The sequence below is a fragment of the Muscardinus avellanarius genome (genome assembly GCF_963383645.1).
Source record: "Muscardinus avellanarius genome assembly, chromosome: 6".
NCBI lineage: Eukaryota > Metazoa > Chordata > Mammalia > Rodentia > Gliridae > Muscardinus > Muscardinus avellanarius.
The window spans coordinates 104,527,933-104,554,056 of NC_137791.1; the positions used below are offsets into that span (position 1 = coordinate 104,527,933).

General features: G+C 40.8%; 1 protein-coding gene across 1 annotated transcript in view; it reads right to left on the minus strand.

Annotated features, from left to right (window-relative positions):
* Positions 1–26,124, minus strand: part of LIMCH1 (LIM and calponin homology domains 1) — a gene marked incomplete at both ends in the record, with an annotated part of 360,621 nt that overhangs the window by 83,701 nt on the left and 250,796 nt on the right. Inside the window, 3 exons of the mRNA XM_080697252.1 lie at positions 4,753–4,948; positions 14,907–15,017; positions 17,141–17,171. Coding sequence (XP_080553378.1) covers positions 4,753–4,948; positions 14,907–15,017; positions 17,141–17,171 — 338 coding nt within the window. The remainder of the gene's footprint in view (positions 1–4,752; positions 4,949–14,906; positions 15,018–17,140; positions 17,172–26,124) is intronic.

Genomic DNA, 26,124 nt, shown 5'->3' on the forward strand with positions numbered 1-26,124 from the left:
GTGATGCTCCTGCCTCTGCCTCCCATGTGCTGGGATTACAGGTATGCACCACTGTGCCCAACTGAGCTCTGCTACTCCTTAGTCTCCTTACTTCTGAGACTTTGCACAGGTTATTTCACCACTATAAGCCTCAGTTTTTCAATCTGTAAAAAGTTAAAAGCATTGGCCATAAACAAGTTGTTTTTTGTTGTGCATGAAATATTCCGTTATAAGTCATTCATGCCCTTGCTTTCATTCTGCCTTCTGAAGCCTTGGCCACTTCTTTACTTGTCAGTATTTGATTCTTTACTTGGCCTCCTTCCAACCCCAAGTCTGATCTGTCTTGGTGTCTCCATAAACTATCTGATGTCCCCCAAGAATTGATTTATAAGCAAATACTACCACCACCTTGTCTTGCCAAACTCTTAGATTTGCCTCTTGATGTGGTATAAGCCTCACTTTATAAAGGTGGAAATAGGTTGAGAGGAGCCACAGGAGTGCCCTCTCCAAGGCTGGCTAGTGACAGCCTGGGGGATCCAGATTCTGTCATGGTTCCTTCTTCTGCAATCCACTTCTCCTGTGAAAAGTTCCTTTGTTCAAGTGTCCTGACTAGGGGAGATTCTGTACTATGTTGAATAAATGACTGGAAGAAAACAATTCTTCAATCGACTATGAAAGTTTAGCAACAGAGTTGACTCTCATCCCTGGGTTCCAATAATCCTATAATCTATGAACCTTATTTGTGCATAGTATCTAAAGCATGTTGTCTATAATGAAGTAAATGAAAGTCTCAAAATATGATAACACATAAGCATATCACCCCTCCCAGTTATTCTTTGATCAGTATCTTCAACAGGCATTTTGAGAAATGTTCTTGTAAACATCCCAGGACAGAGCAGCTCAGGTAAAAGGTGTGTGTGTGTGGCTTTATGGACTTTGAGACCTGGGTCTCATTTCAGCTCTACCACCTGCTTGCTGTCTGGCCCTGGGAATTTAAACCCACTCTACCTCAGGTCCTCACGGCATACACAGAGATAACACCCCTCTCCTGGTCGTGAAGATTAGGTGAGCAGATATAAAGCACCAGGGAAAGGCTGCCGCATAGGCTTCTGGTCAGGGTTAGAGTTCATCTTATCTAAGACCAGGACTTGAAAAGATTTTGTTTCAATTTCATCCTGTGAATGTAGAATTTACTAGGGCAGCTTTCCCATGTATGTCTAAAGTTAGAAAAATATAACAGAGCACGTGGTGATGATATTGTTATTTATGAAAGGCCCACCCTTCATTCCTATGAGGCTACATTTATTATCCCTTTCTAGCAACTGCAGGTCAAACTTCTTTCCTTCCTTTCTTCTTCCTTCCATCCTTCCTTCCTCTCTTTCTTCCTCCTCTCTCCTTTCTTCCTCTTACATATCTTTGCCACACCCTAAAGCTTTGCTTTTGAATCTTCCTCTAAGACTTTAATTTGCTCATTCCTTTTATCTTTCCTTTAACCTCTCATATAAAAGTAGAATATTTGTTTTTTAACATAATCCATCTTATTTATCAAATATGTTACTAGTCTAAAAGCACCCGAGTGAAGGGTTCTGTATTTCTTCTTTAGCGAAGCCCATGAAGTGGCCTCAGAAGGGTGGTGGTGAAGGAGCAGCAGGGATTGGGCATCTAAATAGCAAGGCAGGTTGGCTGAATGGACCTTCCAACATTCCCACCAGGCAGCTCCTGTATCAGAGCTACAGAAGCATGGCATTTTTCTTGAGCATGGCTCTTGGTTGTCTTTTTGTAATGGGCCAGTAGGTACCAATAATAAGAAAGTGAAAGCTCTCTATATTGGCCTAATATAGAAGTGAAGCACTTTGTGGTAAGGTTTTCCTCAGTTGATGGTAAATCCTGGGAAATAAATTTTCAAAATAAAAAAAGTCCTACCAAATTTGGAAGTGTGTATTAAGACCAGCAAACTTCTTGATTAGCATTATTTAAAAAAATATACCATAAGCCCATACGAAACTTAATATGTATCTGGCTAAAATTATACTGCACATTTAAGGCAGATTAAAAAATGTGTTGTTTTCCTTTAAAGAACTCATTAGGTCTTGATTAGTTTATAGGAACATAAGCCTCAAGGTATTGGGTTGACTGGTGAAATCTGTGTAATGCTCTGCAGGATGGTGTTTGGTAAAGCTCAATTCCATGTTTTTCTTCAAATGGAGAAAATATTTATCAATAGACTCTGGCTTATCAATCTTAATGGCTGCAAATGAAACTCCTCAGTACATATTTGTATAATATTAGCAATCACCATCTCCAGTCTCTTCAAGATGTGGCTCATTATAATCCTAAACCTCTGGAAGACGGTGATATAATAAAGGATCTATATTACCAATGACCAAAAAAATGGTGGGCGGGGGAAAGTGCCATGATTTTTCAAAAAGTCAAAACAATATGGACGGAACAGCGTGGTTAAGATGCATTTTGTAAAAGTAAACCTACTTTTTGGTTAAGCAAAAGCTCATCAGATCATGGACTTGGAATTATGTCAGATGAGACCTTCCTTAGGAATGCTTTTCAAACAGCTCACAATGCATCAGAGGATTCCTTAGGACTCACATACTATGTGGTCTTGAGGCTAACCTATTTGCTAGAGAGCGTAAATCCTAAACAAAATCATTAATTCAGTCACTGAGAATAAAACACCTATTAAGCAGAGAAAGAAATGTGGATAAGTTAAGCTTAAGAAAATGCATTTTGGACTCATACTTCTTGAGGTTAACATTGTTATGCTATTTTATTGATGATTTTTTTTTTTGGTCACTTAAAAATGTTGGGAACCTCTGGATTATGGTGATGTAATAAAGGATCTATATTACCAATGACCAAAAATGGGGGGGGGAATAAATAATTTTAAAAAGCATTAAAAATGCAATGATTTTTAAAAAGCATTTAATTCCTTAACCTTTGGAAGGTTCATCTGTAAAATAAGGCTAAGAAGCAGGGTCTCGTAGTTCTGTGGGAAGACTGAGTAAGATACTGTGAATCTTAGCCGGGCGTGGTGGCGCACACTTGTAATCCCTGCGCTTGGGAGGCTGAGACAGGAGGACCACACAGGTTCGAAGCCAGCCTCAGCTACTTAGTGAAGCTCTCGGCAACTTAGTTTCCAATAAAATATAAAATAGGTCTAGGAGTGTAGCCCAGAGGTAGAAAGCTCCTGGGTTCCATCCCTAGTACCATTAAAAAAAAAAAAAAAGATACTGTTAATCTTTTTATTTGTTTCCAAATAAAATATAAAATAGGTCTAGGAGTGTAGCCCAGAGGTAGAAAGCTCCTGGGTTCCATCCCTAGTACCATTAAAAAAAAAAAAGATACTGTGAATCTTTAAGATCTATACTGAGGATATAATGAGACACACCGTGTACCAACAAATCAACTCAGAACTGGGTGCGTTAAATACTTAAGTGTTTTAGTAACAAAATTTTATACCTGATCTTTCAGCTACAAAAGATCATTTTAATCTCAGAGAATAAGTGCAAGTCTAGAAATCTTGTCACCAATCAAGTAATTCATAAAAAATGGAAACACAAAGAAAATGTGGTGCATATACACAATGAATTTTTACTCAGTCATAAAGAACAAAATTATGTCACTTGCAGGCATATGGATGGAACTAGAGAATATTATGTTAAGTGAGGTCAGCCAGCCTTAGGAAGTCGAGGGTCATATATTTTCTATCATATATGGAAGCTTGAGAGAAAAACGGGAAACAAAAGAGACTTTAGATAAATGAAGAGGGAGACTAGTAGAATGATGGGAAGGGATGGAGAAAGGGAACTGATGAAGGGGATGCTTCAAATAATGCTAAGTCCATCTACAAAGGTATCACTATCAATCGTTATCACTTTGAATCTCCCTATGATGAATAATTACAATGTGCCAATAAAAATATATACAACAAGTGGAAACAAAAAAAAAAATTCCCCACCAGCCTTGGTATATCTTTTTGCAAATTTATATATGCAGAACCAAGCACCTTCCATTCCGAAAAGCACGAAGGTGCAAGATAACTAAGGCAGTAACTTCTAAAAAGTAGGCAATGCTTTAATATCAGGTTATATGACTATACATTTTTAAAAGAAAAATGATCACTGCATACAGGTGATATAAAATCCATGGCATTTAAGCAGGTCCAGCCTCAGGAGGAACAGGCAGCCTGGGCCGTGTGCTATCCGCTAACAGCCACCTGTAGCATGCTAGCCAACTGAGCACATGTCATAAGCACCAAATGGGCTGCCAAAAAGGTTCCAATTAAAGTCGTGCAATCCCAAGTTCCAGAACTTTCGTAGGTGCTCACAGTGCGTTTCCAGTTTGCTGGCAGTTAATCTGTTTTTACTGGGACAGTGTGGGTCTTGCTCAGACATTTCCCCTCCTCATACCCAGAGTACGTAAACTTTAGCACACTTTATGAGCTAATGGTCTGCCCAGCGTTTTGATTCACTGGGGCCAAAGGAAGAATGACGTAACCCATTTTCCAACAGAAGATACACTCTCTGAGGCTATGTTCAAATAAACTGCTGACAAAGCCAACCCGAATTCTAAGAACCATGAAACACAACATTCAATGCTTTTTTTCCCTACCAGATTACAGAATTACCAGGTTCTACCAAGGTGAAAACAGAATCATGCCTGCCTGTCTCCACTGCTCACCCGTCTCTCTGCGGTGATGGTACAACCCTTGTTAGTGATTAATTCCGGGATGTGCGGCTCAGGAAGACGGCAACCTACCATCACTGCTGCCCCTGAGCACTACATCTGGGGAAGGCGTCTGCCGGGAGCGGGAGCCGAAAGAGTCCAGGCTGTCGAAGGAGTCATCTCTGCCGTGGCGAGGAGGGGAGAGGGAGTCGCTGCGCTCGGAATCCCAGCAGTCGATGTAGCCGCTGTCTCGGATACTGCGCTTAGGACTCTCAATGTCATCAGTTTCCTATCCAGAAATAAAAGAATTACAGACATGACCGCCATGGACTTAGAGCCTCCAATATCAGGACACTCGATCTCCAGCGATCCCTGAAAAATCCCACATATTGAAACAGTATTGGAGCGTGTGGGACAACCAGTTACGGGAGTGATCAGCATCTCCCTCCACGTTGCCCCTCCACTCCTCAACCTGTCTCTGCTGCATTTTCCCAGTCAGAAAATCATGTGAAACACTGCAAACAAACAGAACTCCCCAAGTAATTCATACCCCATAATTAAAAAACTAAAGAAGAGCAAAAGAAAGGAATAAAAGATTACAGTTTAGATTCACAAGAATGCCACGATCAAGAAAACAACAGTGAAAAGCCCAAACCTTAACCTTGACCTGTTTTTCGGGATCCATCACTGCATGTCGGTCCTGGAATCGCGCCCCTGCTCCTGTTTATACTATCTAGCTAATGCAGGCATTATTTGTCTCAGTAGCAGCAGAATTAGCTCTGTAAGATCCCTGAGCAGCATACTTCCATCTCCTGCTACCTTGGAGGGAAATTCTTGCTTTGAAAGGAAGCTGTCTTACTGAGGCAAAAAAAAAAAAAAAAAAAAAAAAAAGGCAATGAAAAATTGGCAAAATGCTTTTCCTGATGCTTCAGAGGAATCCAGGCATGCTCTCGCTCTCGGCCAGCTCTTGGCGCTGGGGGAGCTGAAAGCACTTGTAGCTGACCCACATGTTCAGCGCATGGGGAACAATGGCTGTCTTTGACGGCCTGTGATTATAAATTCTTTCCAAGCACAAGCGGCACATACTAAAACACTGAAACTCCAGCAGAAGAAAGGTCAGTCAAAGCCATCCTCACCCTTGGATTATAATAAAAGCCTTGTTCCCGCCAGTGTCCTAGCATTCATTACAATAGTCCAGGCTGACGAAAACAAAAATAACTCCAGTCACTCAAAGATAAACCTCGGTTTAATATCCCCCAGCCCATCGCTTAAAATCAGGACGTTGGAGAACACTGGCAGGCAGACGTGTTCTTATCTGGAAACAGCAGAATGTCACATTGTGGTTTCCTGGGATGCTCAGAAAGGTCCCCTCTGCGTTCCCAGGAGAAAGGAAAAATAAATAAATATTCTCCGTGTTAGCGGTTTGGGAAGTGGGTCCAGCCTGTCTAAGAGGCTCATGGGAGCCCCTGCCTCTGCAGGAAGTGCCTTTGCTGTCGGATCCTCACAATTATATCTGGATCCTCTGACACATTCCCCAGCCAGAAGCAACGAGGGGGATGGAGTAGCTGCAATTCACAAGACACACGTTCTGCATCTGGAGAAGGGAGCGAGCGAGGTGAGGGGCAGGGCTGAGAGGGGAGCCCTGTGGCTTCCTGCAGGGGCCCTGATTAACGCCCCTGAGAACAAGTTGTCCAATGGCCTGGGTGGGTGCGGACTGCTGGGGTGACCCCCTTTGGAATGAGGCAGAAATTCCAGTTATGGAAATTAAGGTAGTTTACTTGTAGGTCAAAAGTTAACTCAGACTTGGAACAAAAGCCAGGCGCAAATAGCTAGAAAAGGAAGTACTCGTGACTCACTGAAAAGGATTGATCTGAACTAGATATGGGTTTGAATTTAATTTCTTTGAAAATGCAAGTCATTATTTTGAATTATTTATTGACCAAGAATAAGCCAATTTAGCTAAAAAATGGAAGGCCACTATTACTGAGCATTTGCTATGTGTCTGAGGCCATCTGGGATTTTTTTTGTACGCCAAGTTATCCCTATTTAATAGAAAAGAAAGATAAGAATCAGAGAAGATAAGTAACTTGACTGAGGTCACACAATGAGAGGCAAAGCCGAGAATCCAAAGAGGACTCTCTCTGCAAGTGGAAAACCTAACACTATTCAGTCATCTTTTTTTTTTAATTTTATTTTATTGGTGCACTGTATTCATACATCATAGTGGGATACAAACTTTTGTAGACATACATGCACACATCGCCCAGTCAGCCCCCACCCGATCCCCACCCCATTCTCTCCCCATCCCTCCTTCCCATGCTTGGCTTAGTGGTTGACATCTAGTATTATAGCAATTTATCCAAAATTAAAAATGATAATCTCACATAACAGTTTCATTTGTCTGATACCAAGCGTTTGATGATTTAAAGATAGCATTTCAATATTTCTTTTTGCTTTCTTTCTTACTAGAGCATATTTTTTTCTGTTTTTTTAGGTGAAACTATCATATATTTATATATTTATTTTTCAGAAAAAAATCTATCCTAATATGGAATATGAATTCTAGATACCCAAAACGATCTTGAAAAAGAACAAAGCTAGCAGATATATATTTTCTGATTTCAAACCATATAAAGCTACAATAATTGAAACAGTGTAGTACTGTTCTAAAGGCAGATATATAGACCATTGGAGTTAAATACAAGCCTAGAGCTAAATTCTTCCCTATATTGTCAAGTTATTTTTGACAAGGTTTCCACGAACATTTGGTGGTGGAAATAATAATCTTTTAACTAAATATTGTTGAAAAATAATAATTAAATGGAAAAGAATAAAATTGGATCTTTACCTAATCCCATATACAAGTATTAACTCAAAATAGATAAAAGACCTAAATATAAATCTTAAGACTATAAACTTTTAGGAGAAAATCTGGGTCATAAAACCTCACAACATTGAAATTGGCAGTGATTTCTTGGATATGATTTCAATGGCACAGGCAACAGAAGAATATATAAACTCCCTAAAAAATAAAAAAAATATTGTATATCCAAAGACAATGTAAACAGAGTTAAAAGTTACTAATAGAATTGGATAAAATATTTCCATATTCAGTCATCTTTGATGCAGTCCACCATCAGGAGCTTCTCTCTCAACCCCACAGGAGACTTTCGCCTCTGTACACCATAGATGATGCTAACCTGCATTATGCCCCTTGGCTAGATGCTCTTCAGGACTCGGTTGCTGAACTGTAAATACTGCCCAAGGGAGGCAGCGTAGGGTAATGTTAAGAGCTTGTCTCAGAGACCGACATGGTGGTACACACCTATGATCCCAGCACTTGGGAGGCTGAGACAGGAGGACCACAGTTTCGAGGCCAGCCTGTGGTCAGTTAGAAAGATCCTGTTTCAAAATAAAAATATAAAATGTGTTGGTAGCCCAGTAGTAGGGTATCCTGGGTTCAATCTCCAGTACTACCTAACCAAACCAAACCAAACAAAATAAACAAAACAACAACAAAACAAAAGACAAAAACTAAAAACTCAAAAGCATATCTTGGAAACTGAACTGATGGGATTTACATACAGACTTCATCCCTTGCCAGCCGTATGACCTTATGCAAATTATTTAGCCTCACTGGACCTCATCTGTAAAGGGAAGGACAGTAATAACATCTGTCTTACAGGGTCACTGTGTTAGTACATGAAAAGCATTCATAAAAATGCATGATGCATAAAAATGCATCATGCAGAATAAGAACTCTAAAAGTATCAGCTGTGGTTATAATGACTGCTAGTTATTTACCAGGTATGCACGCTTGTAAACTGACTTACGGACACGATTGCATGTACACGCCGATACTCTTCTCTCTCCTTCTCCATTTATGTCGCATGCTTGGTTGCCTTCAGCCCAGGTTTCTGTCCAGGAGGGCAGACACCCAGGGACCTGAGCCACTGGTCACATCTGGAAGTGGCATGCCTACGAGCTGCTTGGTGCAGCATTACCCAACTGAATCTCAGAGAAAATAATGCCACAAAGGCTTCCCCCAAGATCGAAAAGCGTCCCCACCCTACAAACCGCGGAAAAAGGGAGAGGACGAAAGGGAAAGTCAGTGAGTTTCTTGGAGCTCTGGAGGCTTTCTCACAACTTGTTATGAAAAAGAAAAACAGGAAAGCCACCATGTCCATGACTGCGGAGAAAGCCAAGAACAAAGCCCAGGATCACATACAAGGGCCGGGAGCTGAATGGCATGGCCAGTTTGACGGTGAAAACCGGGCCACTGTGCCCATCCTTGGCCAAGCAGGTCCCCCAGGAAGTGTGGGGTGAAGCAAGAGGCAGACTCTTCATCCAGAAAGAAACGTATGGACATCTTCTGGGCACACAATTTCAATGGCTTCCTTGAGTCACCACCCTGTATTTTTTGGGGGTCACCTAAAGTGTCTGGGGGAAGGCAGAATACCTACACCAACTCAAAAGTTGGCACGGTCTTACTTCTCCTTTGATGGCATCCGTTGCCTGTGCTTTTCTCTTGCAGCCCACACAGAGGACTTCAACACAGAGGACTCCGGGGAAAGGGATAAGACTGAAATCAACCCGCTGTGCTAATTGCTAGCTGCTTTAGTAAAAGTGTGTTGATGGGAAGGGTGAGAATGACTGGCTTCCAGGAACTTTGTAGATCATTTCCCTGGGCTCCTCTTCTACCTCTTCATGGGAGATAATAAGAACCAGCCAGGACCGGTGCTTGAGTTTATGGTATATGAGAAACTCCAGATGCCGCTGCCTCTGTTTTACCACTCGGCATTTTCTGCTCCCTCTGTGATTTATAAGTTAGCTAAGCCCTACTCTAAGCATCAGATGGGGTCTCTGTTTCCAACACAATTGATACCCTATTCTTCACCCACCACACTCTGGATGTAGAAGCGATTGATTCTACAAGCACTGACAGCATCTTCTATGTGCTGGGCACTGTTCTGGTCCTAAAGACTCAACTTTATATGAAAATCAAAACAGTCTATTCTTATGGGCTTTATGTTCTAGTAAGAAAGACAAATAATAAGCAGAAAGATATAGGTGAATGCAAAGTTGGATGATAAAGATCATGAAAAAAAAAAGCAGTCTGAGGGTAGAAGCTGATGGCAGGGGCTAGCTGGGGCAGAGGTCATGCATTTGTTTGCTTATCATATTTCCTTCGCTTTCTCCCTTCCTTTCTTCTGTTAATACCCTCAGCTCCTCAAACAGGCCCAGCCCATCACAGCACCCCTTGCCCCTGGTCTCCGTGACCAAGGCGGGAATAGGGAACTGTTCATCCCAGGCCATGCCCTGGCCTTCCTGGGGAAGGAGCTAGAAGCAGGCAGTCTTGGAAAGGCTGTTGGCCACATTCCCTGTTCTGAGGGCATGTCTGCCTAGAGGAGGGAGAATTAATTAAAGGAGAGATAAGAAGAAGGATAGAAAGATACAGAGGAGGAACCTGGACTGCTGTGTCTCTAGTTCAAGCCGCTGGGATCTCAATCATTCCCTTCAACTTGAGTGTTCTTGTGGTAAATTCTCTGATATTCAGCCTAAATGTCTAATTCTTCCTTTGGGAGGCCTTCCCTGATACACAGGCTTGGCAAAAGGCCAGTGAACCATTCCTGCAGAGACTGTCTTTGTATACAGCAGCAGCAACAATCTATAGACACCGTGCCCAAGACTCTAAGCTTTGGGCCCTATCTACATTAGGTACATTATAGAACTTAACAAGTTGTCCCATAGTTAACTTTATATACATTTCTCCCACAAGAAAAATGAATGTAAAAAATTTCTAGCTAGTCTCTTTTGTGAAAGACAAAAAAAGTTAATTTCAAATTTGCTTCAGTCTTTGGATATGCAGAAGAGATTCCAGTTGTCTCTCGATACCTGTGGTCTATTTCTACTCTAGTAAAAATACCCACAATTTTTAGCTGAAGTCGACTTTTCCCCAGTCTCTCCTTGCAGGTAGATAAAGATATGTGATCGATTCATGTAAATAGGATACAAGCAGGGGGTTGTTTTAGTCCATTTTCTGTTGCTATAACAGAATACCACAGAGTGGGTAGTTAATAAAAAAGAAAAATTTATTTCTTATAGTTCTGGAAGCTGAGAAGTCCAATATTAAGGTGTTGGCATCCAGTAAGGGCCTTCCTGACATGGCAGAAGACATCGTATAGCCAGAGAGCATGTGTACAGATGGGAGCTCATCCTCGTAACAAAGCCACACCCAGGATGAGCGACCCACTGGCATAATGGCAATCATGCATCCGTAGGGGTGGGGCTCCCATGATGCCTAGTCACCTCTTAAAGGTCCCACCTCCCAACACCATCACAGTGGAGTTATAATTCTTCCTTTTCCTTTCATTCATTTGTTCATTCATCCATACTGGGGAGTGAGCCTAGGGGCACTCTATCTCTGAGTTATACCTCCAGCCCTTTTTATTTTTTTTACTTTGATGTAGGGTCTTGCTAAGTTATTGAGGGTCTCACTAAGTTGCTGAAGTTGGGACTTGAACCTCTGATGCTCCTGTTTCAGCCTTCAATACTGGGATTACAGGTATGCTCCCTCCACCCAGTGGAAGTATATTTAAACATGAGTTTTGGAGGGGACATTCAAACCATCGCAGGGGTATAGTGTCTAACTCCTGAAAGTATCCTCCTAACCTAAATACGGACACCACAGCTAAAGCCTGAGCAGCCGTCCTGGACCAGCAGGGCAGAAGCCATAGGTTGAGGACAGTGGTACAAAAAGAAGAGCCTGGGCATTCCTTACTGGACAGACATGGGACCCCCCACACCAGCCCTGAACTGCTCACGGCCAGACCTCATTTATATTATAGAAATAACAATTCTATCTTCCTTTAGCTGCTATTTTGAGTCATGTGTGCGTGTGCGTGTGTGGATGTGTGTATAGGTATATGCACATGGTCAGGGATACTGAGGATTGAAGCCAGGGGCATTCTACTTCTGAGCTAAAATCCTAACCTTTTTTTACTTCTTGTGTTGAAAGAGTCTCCCTACACTGCTAAGACTGTTCTTGAACCTGTGACTTGACTGTCTTGGCTTTCCAAGTACTGAGATTGCTTGAGTGCACTACCATGCCTGGCTAGTCTTTTGCGTTTTCCAGCTGAACCTGATCCTAACTGGTAAGATGAAATAACATAGACTAGAGATAAAACTAGTATTTCCAGGCACTTGAGTGGCCCAGTGAAGGCCAGATCCTTTATTCTCCACTCTGGCAGGCACCAGAGACCGGCCACGTGAGTGCATAGTCAGGCTTCGTCCTCAGTAGTCACTACTGCGTCATGTTCAGTGGCGTTGTCTACCTTCATTAAAAAAGGTGACAGCCAGACGGGCGTGGTGGCGCACACTTGTAATCCTTGCGCTTGGGAGGCGGAGACAGGAGAATCGCGCAGGTTCGAAGCCAGGCTCACTGGCTTAAGAGACCCTGTTTCCAAATAAAACATATAAAATAGGTCTGGGAGTGTAGCCCAGAGGTAGAAGGCTTTCCAGGAACCCCAGTATCCCCCCCCCACAAAGGTGACAGCTGGGCATGATGATACATGCCTGTACTGCCAGTACTTGGGAGGCTGAGACAGGAGGATCACGGGTTTGAGGACAGCCTAAGCCATTTAGCAAGACCCTGTTTCAAAAACAAGTGAGTAAATAAACAAATAAATAAATATGGCTGGGGATGTAGCTCAGAGGCAAAATGCCCCTGGGTTCGATCTCCAGTACCAAAAAAGAAAAGAAAAAAAGGGTGGTGGTGGAGGGCAACAGCCATTAACATCAGGTCCCTTCAAGGCAGCTGAAGTAAATGTCTCAGCAGAAAAGGAATGTAGGAGAGTTGAAAGAAACAGAGCTGCTTAGAGACTGCAGGAGCCAGCACTGGACACTAACGGAGTCCAGCAGGACTGTGATTTAGAACTTTAAAGAAACTGAAGGAGATGACCCATCCATCATTACCTAAGGTCAAATTTAGTACAAGAACAAACATTTAGACTTCCCCATTTTAGGCTGGAACTTACCCTTATAGTTTTGCTAAGAATAGAGTTAGATGTAAAATGGAAAGAACCAGTGAAAGTTAGGGGTAACAATGTGTTGTTGGTTGTGTGGGTGTGTTTATTTTATTTTTACAAGAATTTAGCTTAAGGAACTTTGGTTCTCAGTGTCGTGACCAATTTGAAAGCTTTGTTCATTTATAAATACGTGAGCCAGACTGGCTCCAGCCAAATATGAAGATTGTTAGGAGAGTCAATTGTGTGAAAGTTGGAACAAATTTTTGCTTTCAGTATTAAAAGTAGAGTTGCAAAGCACTGACTGTTGATGAGGGATGAGGTCTCTCTCTCACTCTCTTTCTTTTTGTAGGGGGTGGGTACTGAGGATGGAACACAGCCCATTCTATCTCTGCCCTATTTGATTTTTTAAATTTTGAAACAGAATCTCATTAAATTGCCGAGGTTGGCCTTGAACCTGCAATCCTCCTGTCTCAGCCTCCCAACTTCTGGGATTTACAGGTATGTATGCACCATTGCATCTGGCTTTGATGAGGTCTTTTTAGTTAGTTTATTGTGCATGTTCGAGATATAAGAGCAAGCAAGGCCTCAATTATTTATGCTCTAATACGGCCTCCTCCAAAATACATGGATGGGGGTTACAGACGGGCCTCACCAAGGCTGGGTGGGAGGGTCTGTCCTGCGTAACAGTGTACTCACACTTTGGAAAAAATATATATAAGTCTCTTGTCCAGTCAGACTCCTATTAATCTTGGGTGGGGAATTTTTAGCCTTGACACGGTTACTACTACTTAATCAACTTTGGAGGCTTAAAAATGTCTATGACTCTTCAATAGTCTGAAGCTACAGTCCTAAATTGATTTCATTTTTTCTTTCCAAAGAATCTATTCACAAAAGCAAATGTTCTTTCCACTGACTTTCCCATAAAACCAGCAGGAGTTGGCTAGGGATGGGCTCTTGAGGGCTGGATTGTAGGGACCCGGAGTCCACGTAAAAGCTCAGACTATCATTTCATCTTCACATTATGCCTTACTGCTTTCAGTCAGGCTGGGAAGCACTTATTGTACCTCCTTCCACTTTATAGGCCAGAAAAGGCTCTGGACAACATGATTACACACACACACACACACACACACACACACACAATCACTAAACCTTAAAAAGGAGCCCTCAGGCAGGCATGCACAAAGCATCCCATCATTTCTTTGAGCTGTACCTTCAGTTAATACTTCTCATTATCTAATAAACAGATTCGGTGTTTAATAAAATTCAATCAAAATATTCCATTGAATGAACAAATCAAGCTTTAAATAATAGTTGAAATAATGCTATGTATGTATATCAAATTACCAATGCCAATCTCAAAGGTATGTACAGGGAAAGGAAGGGTGCAGGGTGTGATGCTTTAAGTGTTATACATACGTATATTCCTATTACTGTATATCTCATTATGATGTATAATTACAATGCACCAAAAAATAAAATAAAATAATGTTATGGACGTATATAAAAGTATCAGTACCGATTTCAATAACGTGTGCAGGGAAGAGGAAGGGACAGGGCGAGGATCCAGAGGGAAACACTCCGAGTGCCATGTGCATTCTCTCCCTTTGAACCTCAGCATGATGTACAATTACAATGCACTAGTAAGAGTATATTACAAAACTTAAAAAATAAAGACGCTTTCTGAATTTCCAGGTCATTCAAATGCAATGGGTATAAAATACACTTATGAGAAGGGAACACTTCTGTTTATCCGAGCTTGCCAGGGCTGGTGCCGAGGCGTGAACTTGGCTGCAGGACTCAGGCACAGCAGGGCCCTGATGGCCGGCAAAATGCCCTTTCAGATGAAAGTGCAGAGCAAGTGTTCATTCTGTATAATGCAGCATTGTTTAATGCGAGCATTGTTCCCCCAAGAAAAAAGGCCCTGAGCTCCTTGGCATACAAAGCCCTGGCCTGACAGATTGAACTTGCTCTTTAAAAATTAAAGTTGGATCCATGGAGAACGTCCATTCTCCAAACGGTCTAAAAGTTCTGGTAGTGAGAGATGCATGAGGCAAATATGTCCTTGGCAGGACAAATGGCCATTTTCTCAAGTGCACGACATCTCTGGCCTGCATGATTCTGCCACACGAAACTGTGATGATCTTAACAACCAAGACACATGATGTTTTCCCACCTTGTCTAAACATCATGGGAGAGAGAAAAGAAAAGCCAACCTACCTTTCTCATCTGAGCCAACAAGCCTTCAAACTCCTTCAGGTTCAGTGTAGTTCCGCTATAGGACGTACAGTTGTTTGCGGCTTTTCCCAGCCAGTAAATGGTAACTAATACCTGTACAGCAAAACAGTTTGCACGTGAGCAGGAGAATTTGCCCTCCGGAGTGATGCTTAACCAAGGAATCAATAATGCTCTACTAGGAAGAAAGCGGGAAGGAGAAAATGTGCAGCACCGATTTACAAAAACCACCAGGCATGCGGTACCCATTAAATGTAAAATCATTTTAACAAGAACCCAATGCTGTCTCGGTCAACCCAAACACGATTTAGTAAGCAAGACTTCGTTTTAGGGAAAGTTAGGTTGTAAAAATGTGATCCTTAAGATAGTAGGAAGAAAAAAAATAAATCGTCCACGGTTATTTTCATGTTGTGAAGGTTTCAAAATTAGGTGCCAGAAACACTTTGGAGTCCTTATCCAGACAAGCAATAAAAGAGACTATTAATTTTTGGAAAAGATTCTGGGGGTTGAACCTCTAAGCTATACTCCTAGCACCCCATCTCCTTTTTTTTTTTTTTTTTGGGAAATAGGGTCTAAGAATCTGAAGCTGCTCTTGAACCCGTGGTTCTGCCTCAGCCTTCCAAGTACCAGAATTACAGGCATGTGCCACTCATACCTGGCTTCAATCTCTTTTAAGAGAGGTGCTTCCAAGGGCCCACAATTTCTACTTGAGGACACAGAGGTTCTGTCAAGACCAATGACAAAAATCCCAAAGGAGTGAGAAGGTTAATTAAGGAGTGCTCGCCAGCACAGGCCACACGAGGCATCTAACGCCAGCAGAGAGCAATATTCTGAAGAATGTGGCCAAGAGATGCCTCACTCAGCAGTCCAGTCAGACTCCTATTAATCTGGGGTGGGGAATTTTTAGCCTTGACACGGTTACTACTACTTAAACAACTGAAGCTACAGTCCTAAATTGATTTCATTTTTTCTTTCCAAAGAATCTGTTCACAAAAGCAAATGGTCTTTCCACTGACTTTCCCATAAAACCAGCAGGGGTCGGCTAGGGATGGGCTCTTGAGGGATGGATTGTAGGGACCCGGAGTCCACGTAAAAGTTCAAACTATTATTTCATCTTCACATTATGCCTTACTGCTTTCAACCAGGCTGGAAGCACTTATTGTACCTCCTTCCACTTAACAGGCCAGAAAAGGCTCTGGACAACATGCTATAGGTACCTGGTTCCAGCTGGCCACAGGCCCAAAATCTGGTTATGTACATTAATACTAGGAAGTGATTCAGTTTTCTTTCTACCTCTGTGGGAAATTTTTTTCATCATGAATCCTTTGAAACTTCCAGAGGTCTTTTATTAACTGAATGCTTACAAATAAATTTCTAGAGAAGAGGATCCCAAATGTCAGGGCATTAACTAGGACCATAAAATAACTACTGTGTGCAGAATATGAGGCTGTCCCAAAAGGTAAAATAAGAAAGTAAAAGATGGACTCTATTGAGCTTTAGATGATAGGTTTTCTGATTTGTTTAAAATTGTATGATGAAAAATGGCATATGCTTCTAGTTGTCTAGAGGAAGAAAAAGAAGGCTAAGAATGAGAATGTTGATCAGATATAATAGCACCTGGGAAATCTGGGGGGAAAAAAAGGTCACAGCCAAGTTTTCTGTTTTACATGCAGAATGTACCTCTTTACATTCCTCAATCTAAATTTAGAATTAAAAGCACTAATACACTTGCCTTTTGAAAGTCTAATTACAAAAAGCGATTTTGGTAGGTACTAATAACCACTCGAATGCTTAATAGAAAAACAAAAATACAAAAGTTCAGGCCCACAGCAGTCAACGCTATTCACATCATGCTAATCTTTTCCTAAGACACTTGCCCAACTGCTTGATTTAAAAAATCCCTTCTGAGTATAAAATTGGAAAATGGCTAATGCTAGGGTTGAGTCTGATTATTGTGTGTTTTAGAAAACCAAATCACAAAAAGAACACAGCTTTCATTTATTCCATTCTGGATTGAACCCTTACCTAATTAAAGAGACTCCGCCCAATCTACTATTTTAAAGTTCTATCACAGTCCTTAATTATTCTACCAAAGATACACATACTTTTTCTAAGAAGGAATCCTTCCTGCAAGGCATAAGAGAGGCATTGAACTTGGCTAAATTTTGAACTATCCAAGTTAGAAGGATACACGTTTGGAAAGAAAAGTTAATACTTACATTTTTCAGCTTCCTACTATAATCAAGGCTCCTAGGTCAAGAAAAAGGAAAAGAAAACATAATCAGAATAGCAGTTTCTTCACTATGCTTTTTCTTTATACACGTCCAAGAATATACTCATGGCTAATATATACAACAAAATAAGAATGCACTGTTTTTTTTTAAAGGCCTATGATTGGTGATGTCAGGCACTGAAAAAATTGTTTAGCAAACAGAATGTAGAAGGACAAAATGGGATTGAAATTCCACCATGCAGCATGAAATGATGAATATTTTGTAACATCTGGAAAATGAAGAATTCTGTTTAGAACAGGGACTATTTATATTTTGGGTTTTTCAAAGCTTAACTCTTGAAGGTTCTGCCCTGAATGGAATCTGCACTTTCAGAATCTTCATGCAAGCATTTTTAACATAGGTCTGAGGCCTTACTTTCTTAAATAGACCTGAAAATATGTGTATAAGAAGGAACACTATTCATACACCTGTTTTTTTCTTTCTGCACTGGACATAAATTAGCATTGAGAAATAGCCATAAATAGGAAAATGTGCATGCAATGTTCACATATATGTACATGCGTTCTGAAGTATACATAAATGTTCACTCTCAAACTCTAAACAAAAAAGCACCTTGATAGTATCCTTTAAATATTCATACAGTGAAGTATAGAATAGTTCCCCATTTAAGTTTCATCAACAATACATAAATATTCGGAAAAACAAATAGTATATTTCTTTCCAGCCATAGTAACTTCATTGAAGGTGGGGGAGATGTAGAAATTCTATCATGCAGACCAGTCAAGAGTTCCTGAGAGTATTTAGACCCTGATAACTTACTTCATTATAGCCTATACTGGCATATTAATGAGTAGGTAGCAATAATGAATCAACTGAGATTTAAAGAACTAGGAAACAATGTATACTACAGAGATGCTGACATCAGGGATAAAAAGTATTGATCCAATTTGGATTTGATTAAGAAAATGCATTCATGTTTCCAGTTTTGTTTTGTTTTGTTTGGTGGTACTGGGGGTAAAATCCAAGGGCTTTTCTACCTCCGGGCAATACTCCCAGACCTATTTTATACTTTATTTAGAAAAAAAAAAAGAAAGTACTTCCAAATTTTTAGAAAGACAGTCTCAAGAACAACTCACAGCCCTTTTGCATTCTTATTCACTTGAATTGATTCCCCGGAGCGTTCTTGCTGCCGCATGCCTTTCTGGATCCTGCTTTCACTTCCCACCAAAGTTGTCTGGCCCCCAGTACAAGTAGAGTTCACTAAACTACCCATGCAGTAATCATTTGCAGGGTTTCCCTCCTATCACCCTCTCTATGTTCTACTCAACTTACTTCTCAAAAAAGGTAGGAAAAATTACCTACACTGAAAGCTACACTTAGCATTTTTTCAACAGAATAAACTTTTATTGGGACACTGTACTCTCACATCACAGTGTAGCTTAGAGTGAGAGCGGCGGACGTGCTTGCAAATCACCCACTCTGTGTGTGAGGGATGGCCCCCATAGCCCAGTCGCTGACACTACTAACTGAGAGCAACGGGATGCGTCCCATTTCTGCTCTTGTCCTGCTCAGCTCTCGAGGGGGGTGGGGACAGAGAACCATGTAGTTTTTATGTTGATCTACCTTAGCTTTAAAATCTACATGGGTGAAAAAGCCAAGATGGCGACGGAGAGAGGCTGTGTTCCTCACTAGCTGAAGCAAATTAAGTTCAACTACTGAGACAGAAGTGTCTTAATAAAGAAAAAATGAAACGTACGATCCAAAACAGACTTGGGGAGTACGGCAGAAAAAATCCAGCAACTGAACTGCAAGATTCAACACAACACACAAAGAAAGCAGATAGTGAGCCGAAGAATCGGAGGCCAGCGGAGTGCAGGTGCAGGCGCAGTGGCCTCAGGGCTGCTGGCCCAAATGGGACTTTTGGGTCTTTAACATTCCCAGAGAAGCTCTAAAGTCTGAAAGTGACCAGAGAGTTCCAATACCTGAAGTTGCTAGCTATCTGCAGCTCCTGAGCGGCTCTGTTCACCCAACAAAGGCGGCCCCGCAGACATGCCCGGAGATCCGCAGGGACCAGGAAGTGGACCTGCTCACCGTGGGAGCGAAAAGTCAGCAGGATACGGGAGAGCTGCCAGAGCTTCAGAGCCATAGATTGGGCTGCCAGCGTGAATTCAGAGGAGCCACGGACCCGGCGAGCACACAGTGAGTACGATATATGTGAGTGCCAGTGTGCGCAAAGTGGGCCAATTCAACTCTGGGACCAAAGAAGAGTGCTTAAGGCGCGATACCTGCACGGGGCCACAAGGGGCCACTCCAAGCAAATACAAGATTCACCATATATTGGCAACATAGTAGGACTGTTACCTCTCTCTCTCTCTCTCTCTCCCTCCCTCCCTCCCTCCCTCCCTCTCTCCCTCCCTCCCTCTCTCTCTCTGTCTCTCTCTCTCTCTCTCTTTTTTTTTTTTTTTACTATTTTTCTATCCTAGGAATAATAACTAGGAATAATAACTAGGAATAATGGAGAAATGACAGAAATCACGAATATTGACCTACAAGAAATGCAAGAAGGGAGTTCCGAATCTTGATCTACAATATGATGAAAGGATTTAAAACAAGTTTAGAGGAGATGAAAGGTGAGTTAGAAATAATAAAAAAGAATCAGAAAGAGGCTTGGAATGAAATGAAAGAGTCAATAAATGAAATGAAGTCAGCAATAGAAAGAAATTCTGGAAGATTAGATGAAATGGAAAGTAGAATATCACTGTTAGAAGACAGTTCATCCAACACCGAAAACACAGTCAATGGTATGCAGAAGTCATTACAGCAACAAAACCTAAACATACAGCAAATTTGGGACAACATGAAATGTTGTCCTAACTTATGAATAAAAGTCATTGAAGAAGGGATAGAGGTACAAACCAGGGGCATCCGTAATCTCTTCACAGAAATAATTTCGGAGAATTTCCCAAACATGGAACGAGAGATAGATCTTCATGTTCAAGAGACATACAGAACACCATTAAGACAAGATCAAAGAAGAACCTCCCCACGCAACATAATAGTCATAATGACTAACATAGAGGCCAAGGAAAAGATCTTAAAAGCAGTGAGAACAAAAGGTCGGGTGACATACAGAGGCAAAATAATAAGAATCACCCCAGACTATACAATCCAGGTCATGAATGCCAGGAGAGACTGGTATGACGTGATCCAGACCTTGGAAGAAAATAACTTCCAACCGAAGCTGCTCTATCCAGCAAAATTACTATTCAAAGTCGATGGCGAAATAAAAATGTTTCAAGATAAACAAAATCTCAAAAAATTTATGAATTCAAAGCCAACACTAGAGAAAATAAAGAAATAAACCATAAAAAAAGAAAAAAGAAGCAGACTTCAGAACCAGAGAAGAGAGGAAAGTGGTCAGAGGGGCTTCTAAGTAAGGAAGAAAGAAAAAGCTACCAAACAGATGACAGAACACAAAATGACAGAAAACAAAAATCATATTTCAATAATAACTCTTAACGTCAGAGGACTTAACTCACCAATCAAAAGACATAGACTGGCAATGTGGATCAAAAAACATAACCCAAATATATGCTGTTTGCAAGAAACTCACCTAACAGCCAAAGATACCCACAGACTGAAAGTGAAAGGATGGAAAAAGATATACCATGCTACTGGAAAACAAAAAAGGGCAGGGGTAGCAATCCTGATATCCAACAAAACAGACTTTAAACTAAGACACATCAGAAGAGACAAATCAGGGCATTTCCTTTTATTAAAAGGAACAATACACCAAGATGATGTAATGATAGTAAACGTTTATGCTCCAAATGTGAATGCAACCACGTTTGTAAAACAAACCCTTCAGGACATCAGATCGCAAACAGACCCAAATACAATAATTCTGGGAGACTTCAATACGCCTCTCACACCACTGGATCGATCTTCAAGGCAAAAGTTGAGTAAGGACTCTTTAGAACTAAAGAAAACTATAAACCAAATGGACCTAATAGACATATACAGAACATTTCATCCAGAAACTACAGAATACACATTCTTCTCATCAGCCCATGGAACCTTCTCCAAAATAGATCACATCCTGGTGCACAAAGAAAGCACCAGCAAATTCAAAAGATGTAATATAATTCCTTGCATCTTTTCAGACCATAATGCAATTAAAGTAGAAATCAACAACAGGAAACTCAAAAGAAACTATGCAAATATGTGGAGACTGAATGATACACTATTGAATGATGAATGGGTAAGAGCAGAAATTAGGGAAGAAATAAAGAAATTTTTGGAAATAAATGAAAACAGAGACACAACTTACCAAAATCTCTGGGACACTATGAAGGCAGTATTAAGAGGAAAGTTCATTGCATTGAGTGCCCACATAAGAAGGACTCAGAATCACCAAGTTCAGACCCTATTGGCACAACTCAAGGACCTAGAAAGATTGCAACAGTCCAACCCCAAAGCCAGCAGAAGACAGGAAATTATTAAAATTTGAGCAGAAATAAATGAAATAGAGAACAAAAACAACAACAACAAAAAAAAAACAATTCAAAGAATCAACAAAATAAAAAGCTGGTTCTTTTAAAAGGTTAATAGAATTGATAAACCCCTGGCCAACCTAACCAAAAGAAAAAGAGAATCAGTGCAAATTACTAAAATCAGAAATGAAAAAGGAGACATCACCACAGATAGTGAAGAAATTCAAAGAATTATCAGAAACTACTTTAAAAATTTATACTCCAATAGACAAGAAAACATGGAAGAAATCGATAGATTCCTAAACACAGGTAACCTACCTAAACTGAACCAAGAGGACATAGCAAACCTAAACCAACCAATAGCAAACAATGAAATAGAAATGGCAATAAAAATTCTTCCATCAAAGAAAAGCCCAGGCCCAGATGGGTTTCCAGCTGAATTCTACAAAGCCTTCAGTAAAAAACTAATACCAATACTTCATAACTTATTCCAGGAAATTGAAAGAGAAGGAACTCTCCCAAATTCCTTCTACGAGGCCAGTATCACATTAATCCCCAAACCAAATAAAGATACCTCAAGAAAGGAAAACTAGAGACCAATATCTTTAATGAACATAGATGCAAAAATTCTAAACAAAATACTAGCCATACGCATTCAAAACCATATCAAGGGAATAATACACCATGACCAAGTTGGTTTCATCCTGGAAAAACAAGGTTGGTTCAACATATGTAAATCAATACATGTCATCCACCACAGAAATAGAATCACGAATAAAAACTACATCATCATAGCAATAGATGCTGAAAAAACATTCGACAAAATCCAACACCCATTCATGTTAAAAACACTACAGAAAATTGGAATAAAAGGAACATACCTCAACATCATTAAGGAAATATACAAACCCAAAGCCAACAATATACTGAATGGGGAAAAACTGCAAGAATTTCCCCTAAAATCAGGAACAAGACAAGGATGTCCACTATCACCACTCCTCTTCAATATAGTCCTTGAGACTCTTGCCACAGCAGTAAGACAAGAGAAGGAAATCAAAGGAATTCAAATAGGAAGAGAGGAATTAAAATTATCCTTATTTGCAGATGACATGATCCTTTACCTAGAAGACCCTAAGAACTCAACCAAAAGACTTCTGGAGATAATTAACAAATTCAGCAAAGTTGCAGGATACAAAATCAACCTAAAGAAATCAGAGGCTTTTCTTTATACCAACAATGAATCCACAATGAAAGAAATAAAACAATCAATTCCATTTACTATAACCTCAAAACCAATAAAATACCTAGGAATAAACCTAACCCAAGATTAAAAGACCTCTACAACAAAAACTATAAAACATTAAAGAAAGAAATTGAAAAAGACCTTGGAAGATGGAAAGACCTCCCGTGCTCATGGATATGCAAGAATAAATATCATCAAAATGACCATTCTGCCAAAAATGATTTATAGATTCAATGCAATTCCCATTAAAATACCAACTACATTCTTCACAGACCTAGAAAAAGCAATCATGAACTTTATATGGAAAAAGAAAAGACCCAGAATAGCCAAAGCAATTCTCAGCAACAAGAATCACGCAGGAGGCATCACAATCCCAGACTTCAAACTATACTATAGATCAAAAGTAGTAAAAACAGCATGGTACTGGCACAAAAACAGGTACACTGACTAGTGGAACAGAATAGAAGATACAGAAACAAATTCACACACCCAGAGTCAATTAATCTTTGACAAAGGGGCCAAACTCATACGCTGGAGAAAAGACAGCCTTTTCAACAAATGGTGCTGGGAGAACTGGCTATCCATTTGTAGAAAGATGGAACTAAACCCCTATATCTCACCATGCACAGGAATCAACTCGAGCTGGATCAAAGACTTAGAAATCAGACCAGAGACTGTGAAGTTATTAGAGGAGAACATAGGCTCATCACTAAAACATATAGGCACAGGCAGTAACTTTCTCAACAAAATCTCCAAAGCTCAGGAAATCAAAGCAAGAATCAACAAGTGGGATAGCATCAAACTAAAAAGCTTCTTCTCGTCAAAGGAAACCATTAAGAACCTAAAGAGGAAGCCTACAGAATGGGAAAAGATCTTTACCAGTCACCACTCTGATAGGGGGCTAATATCCAGAATATACAAAGAGCTCAAAAGAATCTGCACTAGCAAAACAAACAACCCAATCAAGAAATGGGAAATCAAATTGAATAGACAATTTACAAAAGAAGAGATACAAATGGCCAATAGATTCATGAAAAGATGTCCTTCATCATTAGCCATCAGGAAGATGCAAATCAAAACTACACTGAGATTCCATCTAACCCCAGTCAGATTGGCAAGCATAAAGAAATCAAACAATAATAAATGCTGGCAAAGATATGGAGAAAGAGGAACTCTTTTACATTGTTGGTGGGAGTGCAAACTAGTTCAGCTACTATGAAGATCTGTGTGGAGATTCCTTAGAAAACTGGGAATAGATCCAGCATATGATCCAGCTTTACCACTCCTGGGTATTTTTCCAAAGGGGTTGAAAAGAGAGAACTACAGCAACACATGCATACCTATGTTCATAGCAGCACAATTTGTAATAGCCAAAATTTGGAAACAACCTAGGCCCCCATCAACAGATGAATGGTTTACAAAGTTATCGGAAATACACACATTGGAATTCTATTCAGCTATAAAGAAGAACAAATTCACGTCATTCCTAAGAAGATGGAAAGGGCTGGAAAGCATTATGTTAAGTGAGATCGGCCAAACACAGAAAGAGAAGGGACATATGTTTCCTCTAATATGCCCAAACGATTGAGCATAGGGGATACCAGAGGGACTCCAGATAATGGAAGGGAAATCTCAGCAAAGTTTGAATGGAAAACTAAGAGAGGAAGGAGGCTGAACTTGATTGATGAGCGGCTATTTCCAAATAGGTGTAAAAGTACGAATACAGCAAGGTTAGCCTGGGTATTAAGTATTGGGAGGGGGGAAGGGAAACGAGGGGAGGGGGAGAGGGCACCAAATACAGATTAAATGTATAACATTAACTTTCAATAAAATAAATAAATAAATAAATAAAATCTACATGGGTGAAAAACTGGCTCCCTACGGTGCCAAATGAAACCAGCATTACAAAACAATGAAGCAAGGAAGCAGGTAGCTCCTTCTATTCTCCACTCCTCCCTCAAATGAATTTTAATATAAAATTCATTACAGTTTTCAAGAGAGTAAAATAATTTTCTGCATCAGGATTCCAAGTTCCACATCATCCATGCCTGTGGGCTGTCCCCTCCCTGACACTCTCTTGGAACCAGGAGCCTTCAACCTCACTGGTTTCTGCCTTTTTCCCGAAGCTCCCACCTGTCCCTCTCCCTCAGCCTTCCACCTCGCTCTTCCCTGCCCTGAGTGCTCGGCAGCTCTTCCCATGGCTGGCTCCTGCTTCCCGATCCTGTCTTGGCCTGGCCCGGCCCACAGCTGAAAGGCCACCTTTGGCCACCTCTGGATGGGCCACTACTTTTCACATCTCTCTACTGTATTTTCTTCTCTGCACGTTCACTCCCTGCAATGATCTTCTTTGTTTACTTCATCTGCTTCTCGACACCGGAGCATCAATTCCACGTGAGCCGGGGACACTGGTGATCTTGTTCTTTCCATTTCTCTAGTGTCAGAAAGAATCCCAGTACAGGAGGCTGCTCAGTATCTATGTGCTGAGTGAATGAACACAAAGTGCCAGAATTATAGGAGAAGATGATGGAAAGGAATTGCATAAAGAAAACAACAACGTGGCCAGGGGTGTTAGCGCACGCTTGTAATCCAGTACTTGGGAGGCTGAGACTGGAGGATCGCAGGTTCGAAGCCAGCCTCAGCAGTTTACTGAGGCTCTCAGAAACTTAGTGAGACCCTGTTTTTAAATAAAATATAAGATATATCTGGGTGTATAGTCCAGAGGTAGAAGGGCCCTGGGTTTCATCCTTAGTATCACACTCTAAAAATAAATAAATAAATAAATAAAATAAAAAACAATGTTGTAGGAAAAAGGAAAAAGAGAAAGTAGGGAAGAAGATGAGGACAAGAGACACCAAAAGTGAGAGAGAGGAGAGGGAATCCAGCACAAAGAAGGGAAGGGGAGACAGAGGAGACAGAGGAAAAAAGAAAGCCGGGCGTGGTGGCGCACCCTTGTAATCCCAGCATTCAGGAGGCTGAGACAGGAGGATCGTGGTTTGCGGTCAGCCTCAGTTACTTAGTGAGGCCCTTTGAAACCCATTGAGACCCTGTTTCAAAATAAAGAATAAAAAAATAGGGCTGGGGGTGTAGCTCTGAGGTAGAATGACCCTGGGTTTCATCCCTAGTACTGTTAGAACAGGAAGAGCGGAAGAGAGTGTTGTAATTAAGAAGAAATGACCATCCATATGTCACCGGCCTAACTGATGTGTTCCCATTTCCTCGGCTTCCCCCCTACC